The following is an 11,847-nucleotide window of genomic DNA, read 5'->3' as shown; positions in this document are numbered from 1 at the left end:
GGGTGAGAGACAGTGTCAAAAGCCTTCTGGAAGTCCAGGATGACTATGTCCACTGCTACTCCTGCATCTAATGATCTGGTGATCTGATTGTAAAAGGCCACCAGGTTGGTCTGACAGGACCTGCCACTGATGAACCCATGCTGGTTGTTATTAGACTCCTACAGATAGAGGCTAAGTGCTGGTGACTTCCTACTCCAAAGTGTGTTGTTCGAATCTTTCCCTACACCTGCTTATTAGAGTATGGATGGTAGTTTGCTGTGCAGTTTAGGATCTGAGTTGCAGGGAAGGACAAAGGGAAAGGTTGTTTGTTTTTTTAAATTCAGATTTCTAATCTGGAGTCCTGGCTTTTTTATTACATGAGTTGAATATTTTTATGCCCTACTTCAGAATAAAGGGAGGAATCTCTGTGACACTTTTCTCCTTGTAGAGCCTGGAAGAAACAGTCAAACACCTGAAGAAATGCAAAGAGGAAACTGAGCGGAAACTGAAAGAAGCCAGGGTAGAGTCAGAACAGGCAAGTACAATCCAAGAAAGAAGCTACGCTTTGATAGAATTGGCCTCTGAGTTGTCATCCATGGTGGATAGGGCTCTCTACATCTTAAAAGGTGGGATTTTTGTTAAGTGGGAATAAAGATGCATCCCCATTTAATTTCACCCTGTATGACTTATTCTCAACCAGGGTGCCACATAGCCCTGGGGTGCCTTGATCCTTTCATAGGTGTTACAAGATGCCACACAATGTTAGTACTGTTAATTTACAAACATGAATAAAATAAGCCCAGAGATTTCCAATAGAAATCCATAGTGGTAAATCAGAGTTCTTTGCCTATTTTTCTGTAGGCAAAAGAAAAAATAAAAACTAGAGCTGGCAGTTCCATGGGGTGCCTTCAGTCTCAAAAGAAGTGCCTCAAGTCTTAAAAGATTGAGAACCTCTGTCGTATATATCAGTTACCCCATAGCAGAAGACATTTTTCAGTTTAGAGTTCTTAGTATCCTGCACAGGCCATTTGGTAACAGGAAGGTCTTACCACAGCTTGAGGTTTTACCTGGTTCAGTGGCTGATATCAGTGTAAATCTATTAATTTGTTAATGGACTTCCTCTGTGAGCTGCTGTTGTGTCATTTTGAATGATGTCACACCAAATCACATCTTCTTGAAGATGGAATCAGATTCAGACCAAATGAAACATTGTTGCTGTGATGATTGTTTTACAAAGGATACCTCCTGTAGGTAAGGTCCCCACAGTTCAGGGCACATGGGCTATAAGTAGCACAGACATCTACTGTGTGTGGCATGTGAGCCCCAGACACTCAACAGGAAGCACTCCTGCAAGAGAAAAGTGTCAGGTGTCACCACCAATGGACAACTTTAACCTCCCCTGGCCCTGCAGCTACAATCCAAAAATGGGTTTTGGATCCTTGCTCGCCATATAAACCTGCAAAAGAGCCAGAAGGATTAAGCTGGCTTTTGGTGGTGACATCTCTTGCACAGCATCCTGCCCCTGTCCCATCCCACACTTGCCAATGCCCTAGGACACAAACTCCATCAGGTGTTCTGGGTGGAGAGGAGAAGATCAGAACAGCACTTGGCAAGGATCAGTGCTTAACCTGTGGCATACCAGCCACTACCCTGCAGTATTTCATAGCATTTGTTTATAGGTCTGTTCAGAGCAAAAGGCCTTCATAATTCAAAAGGTAAAACACGGACTATAAGAACGTTATAGTATTCATCATTTTTTCAATGTTTCTTGTATCAAAACATTTCCATGCAAGGGCCTGGCTCTCAAATAGTTCCGCAGAGGTTTTCTGTATTTGGCCTCTATTTTCTTCTCTTCTCCACTTTGGTTTAGATGCTTTTTCCTTCTTCTTAGCCCTGTCTTTTTCTTGGTCAGTCCCAGCAAGAGTCTCATTAGTAACTTAGTAAGGGCATAACAGCAGCATAACGTACAACTGTACCATCACCTTCAGTGATACAGGACCAAGTGGAAAAGCTGTCCAAGTGTTGTGATCTGTACTTACATATACAGGAATCAGAGCTGGAATTTTGCCTCCAGCGTGGAGCTCAAAACTTGATCTTGCTACTGGTTGTCTTTCTGACTCTAATTACTATTACGGTTTTCTCTCTCAGATCACAGCTAACCTGGAGGAAGCTCATCGCTGGTTCAAATTTAAGTTTGACAGACTGCAGCTAGAGCCAGTAAAAAACCATCAGCTGAAGATCCCTAATGAAAATAGTTATGGAAAGGAGGTAAATAAGTAAACTGCTTCTCTTCAAGGGAGGGCAGCTTGAAGAGAATCAGACAGTAGATGTGGCTGGGAAACAATGGTACTAATAATCTTAAGGAACAAGCATTCCCTACAAAGAAACAAGTACTGGTAGTAGCTTAGGAAAAGTAATAGCAGCTGCCCTCTCTGCAGTGCCAATTACTTATGTCAGAAGAAAACCAACACTCCTGTTTGGATATACCTAATCTGCATAGATTATTTTCTGGAGAATTTAGAAGGATTCAACCCTACTATGTCCTGTTGTAGACCAAGAGAGTTGTTATTTCCAAACAAACAGAACGTCCCCACCTCTAATGAAAAAAAGAGCCAAATTAGAATAAGTTTAGTTTTTTGATCATGTTAAAGCTAGCTAACAGAACTTCAGTTTTTTAAGCTCCCTGTTATTCCATCAAGCATCTCATTACCACAAGAAAAACAAAAGGTCCAAGTCAGCCTTATTCAAGTATGTAGCTTGTTCGCTGACCTCTTGCTTATGGATGCAAGTAGCAAGCCTTATTTAGTAGGTAAAATACATCCACGTGGGGATATGTTGGGCACAGGAAAGGAACTACAAGGGACTTGTTTCTCCACTCTGCCATAGCTGCTATATTTCTGTCTGGTGCGCTTTTCCCTAATAATTCTACTGAAAATCAGTGCCTTCCTTTTGGATTTCTTTCTCCACAACTATACAGTCCCTTGCCCTTTCCCTCCCCCCCAAGACTCCTTTCTGGAAAAAAAAAAAAACAAAACTTTATTTATGTAAAGATCTAAGAGACTTGTTACAAATGTAGCTATCCCTGCATTACTGTTTAAGCTGGCTCTAAAGACGTACCTTGAGCTGTTGAAATATCTCTGTTGGATGTACAGAATGGTTCTTTTCTGGGGAATAACTCAGCTTGCATGTTATATCCTTTTAACAGGCAGAGAAGGAAGAAGCAATGAAACTTCCTAGTCAAGCCTCCCTAAATCGCTGGGAGACCAAACAGCAGCTCAAACTAATTGCCAGGAAGTATCAGTCTGAGCTGGACAGGAAGTGATGTCATGTGACCCATCTGATCCAGCCTAATCTACCACCTGTGAACAGCATAGTTTCTGGCCAGATCATCACATTCTGGCAGCAGATGTACTCAGGGTAATCCTAAGCCTAAAGCACCTTAACATACAAGGAACTGCGTATTTATGGAGAAGACTTTTTGAGTGAACATAAAGAGAGGCCTTGTCACCTGTGCGTTTGAAGGGGGTCCTGCAATTAAAATGGATATGGACTTGCTAGTTAGTGCACCAGTGCACAGACAGGTTTTTGTATACTTAATAGTGTTATATTTAAATCATATATTTTGCTTCTGGTTAACTTGTAAGTCTCAGCTATCCAGTACTACTGAGACATCATTGTTTGAGACCCGAATTACCACTTCCCCCTATTTTAAAATGATGGAACTAAGATTAGCCAAAGTTATTTATAGCAAAGATATTCTCTCTAAAGCATCTTTATAGGAAGCTTTACCTCCCAGCCCTCATTTGAGTTTTGACAGCTTAAAATTAGGCCTGGGTTTGCAATGCAAGCAGGTGTTAGCAATACTTTGAGAACCCAGAATGCTCTCAAGGGGATTTAGCCTCTTTGGAATGGTCTGTAACATTCATGGGTTAGCGAAAGTAAAACTTCCTGAGCCAAGGCAGGCACGTGTCCATTGCTGGGTGTTTCTGATTTGTGGGATCAGTTCTCAGCTGATAAAAATGACTCTACTGCTGCCAACAGCAGCTGAGTCTAAGCAGTGAGGAAACAAAGATGTCAGCCCATTCTGGAACCCTACCTGTTTGCAAGGTGCATGGGAGGGGATCACGGTATGTAATCAGGGCCAGTGTGATTAACGTAACTGATTCAGCCTGTCCCACTTTGGACAAAAAAAGTCTTAATTTTTATATCTCAAAGGAAAGAAGGTTTAAATACTAATGTCTTTTGTTTTGGACGGCTCCTTTGTTTCACTGCTCAGCTGATAATCACTTATGACCATCCTACTCCTCTGGCTGGACTTTACAGCATAACAAGATGCATGCTGTGACAGCCCTAACTTATAAATTATCAGTGCTGTCAGCATCTGACCACGTGGTGTTCTTTTGCTTCTGCAGAGCCTGAAATGAGAGACTTTGCCTTCCTATAGGATCAGGTCAGGGGCCAAGCACAGTTGGTGCCTAGTTAATGCTACCCCAGCCTGCTTATAAACCTGCATTTGTACCACATGGACTTCAAATGACAATAGCTTGCTCCACTTAAGTTAAAGAATGATACTTGTTAACTTCAAGTGGACTGCCTCAAAAAATCCTAAAAACTCGTTAATACCACTTTGACTCTCCCCTCCCTAGATGCCATTAAGGTGAAGAGGTGCCATACAATTCACGTCTCCTCCCTGTAGTTAATTGGATAAAGTGAAAACAATCTTGTTTATCCACCTCATAGCAATAAGTCAATAGCAAACCTGCAACTAACTCCTGCTTTTCATAGCACCAGACTATAAAGCAGTCTTAACCTGAAACCAACCAAGGAATATTGCTTGCTGCCTTATCTTTTTCTATAAATTAGATCTATTTCATTAGAAAATTAATTTTTAATTATAAATCACTGCGACCTTTTTCTGTAAAGGGCAGAAAACGTTCTTCTCTCAGAAGCTCAGCAAAAGGCACAAATAGAAATGGTTAATTGGAGGGGAGAAACTGTGCCAGATTCTGGCATCCAGTTTCTTTCAGCTGTTGTTGCTGATCCACGTGTTTAGTGCATTTTCCTTGTCAAGCTTCCTGCTGTCTCTTTTCAGCTACAGGTCTCTGGAGTGCTGTGTGTAAATATAAGTGTAATCCAACCCTGTAGTTTCAATAGCCATTAAATTGTCTTTAATTTTCTGTACAAAGTTGCAACTTGAGTCATTCTGTTCTATGCTTCATGCCTCCTATTACTGCTTATAACTTGAAATGTGAGAGCCCTTTGTCCCAAATTATGATTTAATCATGGGAATCATAAGGCAAAATATAATTGTAAATATTGCTTGTACTTATTTTCATCCTTTTCACTTTCAAAATTGTCTAGAGTATGGGCTATTACTTACCTACTATTGTAAATCTCACTTGGTGGTGAAAAAAAGGCTCAGGAAACTATAATATAAGAGGTTTTTTCCTAAGAGCTCCCATCAGTACAATGGAAGAGGAGCTGCAGATGAGAGCATTTCCCAAATTAGCTGCTGATTACTGTTTTTGGTTTTTTTGCATACCACACGCCCCCAAATAAAACGCATGCCTTGTGTTTTGGAAAGCAGAATATAGAGAGACTTTTCCAGAGTCATGTCCAACTGTGTAACAGGAATAAATCCTGGAAACATAAGAGTGCCCAGGAAATATGGTATCCCAGGAGACACTCTGTGCAGTGCAGACAAGCCCATTCCTGCTGCCTTACCCAGACTGTCTCCTAGGATACCACACTTCTTGGCTACTGTTTCCAGAAGGACTTCTCTATCACACAAGGTTAAACCCCAGACCCTTGTAAGGACTGTAGCAAAACTTCTTTACCATAAGCAGTTTTAGATATATACTAGTTAATTGCCTGTCAAGAATGATGGATTTCAGGGAGTGTTTAACATGGCCCTCCTCACCACCTGCTCACCCTTTGGGGCCAGCCATGTAAAGACTCCCTCCACCACCACTGCCTCCTTCTCCAGTGTGGGGGCTCCTTCCCCCACACCCACCTCTGCCTCACAGCAGGGCCCCCTTCCCCTCCCTCCCGGCTGTTGTCATAGTTTCAGAATTGATAGGGTTGGAAGGGACCTGAGCAGATCATCAAGTCTGACCCCCTGCCATGGCAGGAAAGGATGCTGGGGTCAAATGACCCCTGCTAGGTGTACATCTAGCCTCCTTTTGAAGACCCCCAGGGTAGGAGCCAGCACCACTTCCCTTGGAAGTTGGTTCCAGCTCCTAGCTGCCCTGACTGTGAAGTGGCGCCTCCTGTTATCTAGCCTGAAACTACTCTCAGTCAACTTATGGCCGTTATTCCTTGTTACTCCAGGTAGTGCTCGAAGGAACAGGGACTCTCCCATTGCCTGCTGGTCCCCCTTGGTCAGTTTATAGATGACCACCAGGTCCCCTCTCAGCCTTCTCTTATGATGGCTGAACAGTTTCAGGTCCCATAGCCTCCCCTCATAGGACCTGCCCTGCTGCCCCCTGACCATGCAAGTGGCCCTCCTCTGGATGCTCTCAATGCTGTCCACATCCCTCCTGAAGTGCAGTGCCCAGAACTGGATGCAGTACTGCAACTGCGGCCTGACCAATGTCACATAGAGGGGGAGGATCACTTCCTTGGACCTCCACGTGATGCATCTATGGATGCATGACAAGGTACAGTTAACCTTCCTGACTGCGTCCCCACATTGGTGGCCCATGTTCATCTTGGAATCAACAGTGACCCCAAGATCCTTTTCTGCCTCTGTGCTGATGAGAAGGGAGTTCCCCAGCCTGTAGGTACGCTACTGGTTCTTCCTCCCTAGGTGCATCACCTTGTACATGTCAGTATTGAAACCCATCCTTTTCTCATCCGCCCACCTTTGTAACCTGTCCGATTGCAGCCTGTCCCTCTCTAGTGTGCCCACTTCTACCCACGTATTCGTGTCATCAGCAAATTTGAACAAGGTGCTTTTCACCCCTTTGTCCAAGTCGCTGATGAAGATGTTGAACAGTGCGGGCTTAAGAACTGAGCCCTGGGGGACCCCACTGCCCACATCTCTCCAGGTCAAAAAAGACCTATCCACCACCACTCTCTGGGTCTGGCCCTCCAGCCAATTGGCAACCCATCTGACTGTGTAGGGATCGACACCAGAGTCGCCCAATTTTTTAATGAGAATGGGGTGAGAGACAGTGTTGAAGGCCTTCCTAAAGTCCAGAAAAACTATGTCCACTGTGACACCTGTATCCAAGGATTTTGTGACCTAGTTGTAGAAGGCAACCAGGTTGCTCTGACAGGACCTGCCTCTAATGACCCCATGTTGGTTGCCCCTAAGCATAATCTCCCCTGCTGGCCCCTCGTGGACATGTGCCGGGATAATTCTCTCAAAAAGCTTTCCCAGGACTGCGGTAAGATTAACGGACCTATAGTTTCCTGGGTCGTCTTTCCTCCCTTTCTTGGAAATGGGGACATTGGCCCTTTTCCAGTCCTCTGGCACCTCACCAGAGCACCACGAGTGCTTGTAAAGCTGTGCCAGGGGTCCCGTAATGACCTCTGCTAACTCCCTCAGCACTCTGGGGTGAAGATCGTCAGGACCTGCTGATTTGAACGTGTCTAAATCCCGCCAGAAGTTCCCCGACTAGGTCCTCACTGACCTGGGCCTGGCTGCACCTCCTCTGAGTCCGTCAGGGATCCCGGTGGGGGGGATGACCCAGTCCCTGCTCAGAAAAATGGAAGCAAAGAATCTGTTAAAGAGGTTAGATTTGTTGTCTGGTGTGACCACCGGATTTCCAAGCATGTCCTGCAGAGGCCCCACATTACTCGGTACCTTCTATGTATTTAAAAAAGGATTTCTTGTTATCTCTGGTCGGGTCACTAGTCCCAGTTCCGTCTCCACCTTAGCCTTTCTAACAGCCCCCCTACAATCTTGGGCAATGAAGGTACAATCCTCCTTGGTGATGGCCTCTCCTTTGCATTAGGTGTACGCCTCCTTTTTGGCATTGAGATGTTTCTGGATGCTTTTGGTGAGCCATGGAGCTTTTGATCACTCTTGCCACCTTTGATCCATATTGGGATTGTCACTCTTCTGGCTTGGAGGGTCGTCTTAAGGAATGACCACTCTTCCTGGGCTCCCAAATCCCTGCCCCTCCAGGACCTCAGTGCCTCCGCGACTGGTCTCATTACCTCATTGAAATCCACCCTCCTGAAGTCCAGGGCTGGTGTCTTGCTGCAGGCCGTTGACACCCTGCACTGGATGGTGAATTCCAGTAGGTGATGATTGCTATTGCCCAAGTGGCCGAGCACCCGCAGTCCCCTCACCAGGTCGTTGCCTGTTGCCAGGACCAGATCCAACAAGGCATTTCCCCGGTGGGACTGTGCACCTCCTGGGTTAGATGGAGGTCCTGTAACTCAGCTAGGGACCTACGTGAGCGGTCAGACCTGGCTGACTGCTCTTCCCAGCAGATGTCGAGATAGTTCAGGTCATCCATGATGACAACGTCCCTTGACTTAACTGCCTCCGCAAGCTGACCTGAGAATTCCTGGTCCAGCTTTTCCCCTTGGTTGGGTGGTCTGTAGTAGACCCCCACCGTTAAGTCCCTCTCCCCCCGACCCCCTTGTATTCTGACCCAGAGCACTTCAGTCTGCCCCTCCTCAGACCCAGTGCTGTTTGTGGAGGATGTGTATTGCTCTTTGACATAGAGCGCAACACCCCCACCTTTGCTCCCCATTTTATCCCTCCTGTACAGCCTATAGCCCTTGATGTTTACCGCCCAGTTGTGCACTGAAGTGTGTTGTCAGGGCCAGGTGGTGGGGGCACAACCACTGTGCCCCCCCCACTCCTCACTTCCCTCCCTCCCTTCCTTACTTTCCTCCCACCCAGGCCTAACAACAGCTGCCACCATGACCCCACTTTGCCTCGTCCTGCCCCACTCCCCTCCCCCCCACCTCCCCTTCCCTGCTGGCTGTTCTGGGCAGCCATCAGGGACAGGTGGCAGGGGGCACTGCCACCATGACCCCCTTCCCCCCTTGCCCTCAGACAGGGAGGCATGGGCAGCCCTGTTGCTCGAGCAGCCAGGGCATGTTCACCACCAGACTTCCCCGGCAGCGGCTCAAACTTGGCACAGCCAATTGCCACCTGCCCTCTCAGCAGCACATGCACAGCTGGCCAAAAGCGTTATGGACAGACAAAGCCCTTTATATATAGAAAGAGAGAATATGTATGTATGTATATATGTACGTCCCTGTAAATAAAAAAGTGTTTCCACAACACAAGCTGCATCAAAGTGCTGTGGCCTGCATGCAGCCATCCCCTTGCTGTTTTAGGCACAAGCTACAGTGGTCAGGTAATAGCAGCTAGGAGAAGGTTAACACTAGACTGCCCATTTGTGCTTGCAGGATTACAGAGAAGCAGCAGCCATCTTGAAGCAAGTGGATGCTGTGCTGTCATGGCTGCCTATTTCCCCAGTTCCTGTTCCAATGAAGACAAATCAGCTTTCCCGTCTAAGATGCACCTGTTCGTTTGGTTTGGGGTTTTTGTTTTTTGGTTGGTATTTGTTTGTTTGTTTGTTTTTGGGGGGAGGGGGACTGATTTTTAAGAAAAAGCTGTGTGGTCTGAGTAAATACAGTATTGAATGGGCTTCCCAAAATATCTAAATAAAAGGAAGCATGCATCCTATGGAAATCCCACCCAGACTTTTAAAGCAAAGTTAAAAGGCTACAACACAGCAGATAAGACTGAGAAAAATATGATATTGCAGATATAATGTATGTAGCTTCAGAGTAAAATTCAAAGTTTATCACCATTGCCTGATTATTTCTAAGACACCAATTTTTCATTTGACATTGGCTGCAATTTATGTTGTTAATTTGGATGAGAATTGCTAGAGATTCTACTGGACCTACTTAAAACAAGGATTAATCCTCTACTAAATGGACTTTGCTTACTTCATCAATAGCTGGAAGACTTAAAAATGTGCTCAGTGGTAGAGTTAGTGTGCATGCCTTCACAGCACTAGACATTTTCAGCTGGTAGCCTTGATCTGTGGGCTTTGATGAATCTTTTGATAGCAGCTTTTCAGGGGTCTTCTATAATACCAGAAGGAGCACAATTAGACCACAGTAGGTGATGTAATAATACCTAGAAGACAGCTTACAAAAGTAAAATAAGAACATGGATTTAATGTTTTCCATTAAACCATGATAGGGCGAATTTTATTTTTGAGGCTGGCCAGAATTATTAACGGTGCACATTATTTTTCTGCCAGAAACTGAAAAAAGACACCCAGAAGGGAGAGCCTTCCTCTCCAATTACTTGTATAATAAGACATTGCCAAGAACCTGATGGGGCGAATGACTTCCATGCTGGAATGCATGTGCCTCAGATTGATACCTCAGATTTTTTTAAAGTTCCAGCAAAAGGAGTTCTCATTTTGACAGGTTTGGCACCAGAGGGAGGGGGGGGTTAAGAGAAAAGCTTCTATCCAAGTTAAGTAAAATTCTTACAATTTCACTGAGGTGGTCTGTTGCTTTCTTGTTTCATACATCGTTTCATAGTTAGCAGGGTCAGAAGGGACCTGAGCAAATCATCAATTCCGACCCCCGGCCACAGCAGGAAAGAGTACTGGGGTCAAACTACCCCGGCAAGGTGATTGTCCAGTCTTGTCTTAAAGACCCCCAGGGTAGGAGCCAGCACCACTTCTCTTGGAAGTTGGTTACAGATCTTAGCTGCCCTGACCGGGAAGTAGCGCCTCCTGATATCTAGCCTAAATCTACCCTCTGCCAGCTTATGACAGTTATTCCTGGTCATTCCTGGACCCGCTCCATGTTGTCCACATCCCTTTTGAAGTGTGACACACCTAATTTCTTCTGTTTACTATCCACTTCATGTACTGACTAAAGATATAAAAAACTAGACTACCATGAAAAAAAAAGGGCCAAATTATGATTGTACAGATAAGCTTAATTCTGGAATGTGTTGTTCTTAATGCATATCTTATAATACATGCTGAGAGTTCAGATTTACCACTGTACAGGTAATAATTAATACATAGGGGTATGTATTTATTTTATCGGTGCTGTTATCAATTCATGACACAGGCTCCATTTTTCCTCCACTTAGTTAATTTAGCTTAATACAAGCCGTTTTATTTCCTTCATTCTTGTGAAATATTCTTGACTGGATTTTTTTTTCTTTTTCAGCCATTTATCTGAAATAATTGATTGAAATCTTATCTTTAACCAGTAGATCAGGATATTTTTCTAGCACCATAAGAATCAGAGGGAAGCCTTCCTGAAAACATTTCCATTAACTTTTGTTCAACTGAGACAACTTTTTATAGACATTTTACCATCAGCCAAGAGGTTAAGTTTTAACTGCTTGGTTTTAAATTCTTGAGACTGTAGTGCATCAGTATCAACCAGTAATGGACCTACAAACATTTGAGAGAAATAACTTGTAGACTTAATATTTATGCAAGGTTTTCTCTAACAAAAAGAATATTTATCCCAGTAACTTTAAGATTAATTCAAGTAAGGGCATAACCACATAAGTTTTCTGTTATGTTCTCCCAACACCTGTTGAATGACGCACAAAATCTTGGGTTTGGATGCTCAAAAATACTTATTCAAAATATGTACTGTACACATTAAGTATAAAACTATTTCAGTCGGTAGTAAATGGGGCATAAATTGCCAGCATCAATTTTCCTGTTCAGCGTGGCAATACAATGTTTTTGAATTCATGGTTTTCAAATTAATTGTTGCATAGAGATACAAAATTCTAGCATGTCCATAATTTTTAGATTTTAAGTGAAGCAAGATCTTGAAATTCTAACACTATTAGGGATGTAGACGTCAGTATCATGTGAATTGAATTATGGTTGTGGC

At 44.1% G+C, this 11,847-nt stretch overlaps 1 protein-coding gene across 1 annotated transcript in view; it reads left to right on the top strand.

Moving 5' to 3' along the window:
- The window catches only part of CCDC150 (coiled-coil domain containing 150), a 40,112-nt gene extending 34,955 nt beyond the window's left edge, over nt 1-5,157 (top strand). The window contains exons 25-27 of the mRNA XM_019554344.1: nt 428-514; nt 2,128-2,247; nt 3,185-5,157. Of these exons, the coding sequence (XP_019409889.1) occupies nt 428-514; nt 2,128-2,247; nt 3,185-3,301 (324 nt within the window). The 3' untranslated portion in view covers nt 3,302-5,157. The remainder of the gene's footprint in view (nt 1-427; nt 515-2,127; nt 2,248-3,184) is intronic.
- The last annotated feature ends 6,690 nt before the right edge of the window (nt 5,158-11,847 follow it).

Source organism: Crocodylus porosus, unplaced genomic scaffold (genome assembly GCF_001723895.1).
Source record: "Crocodylus porosus isolate Cpor-Errol unplaced genomic scaffold, CroPor_comp1, whole genome shotgun sequence".
NCBI classification, from domain to species: domain Eukaryota; kingdom Metazoa; phylum Chordata; order Crocodylia; family Crocodylidae; genus Crocodylus; species Crocodylus porosus.
Note: the sequence above shows the minus strand (reverse complement) of the source record. Positions and strands in the feature narration are given on the sequence as shown.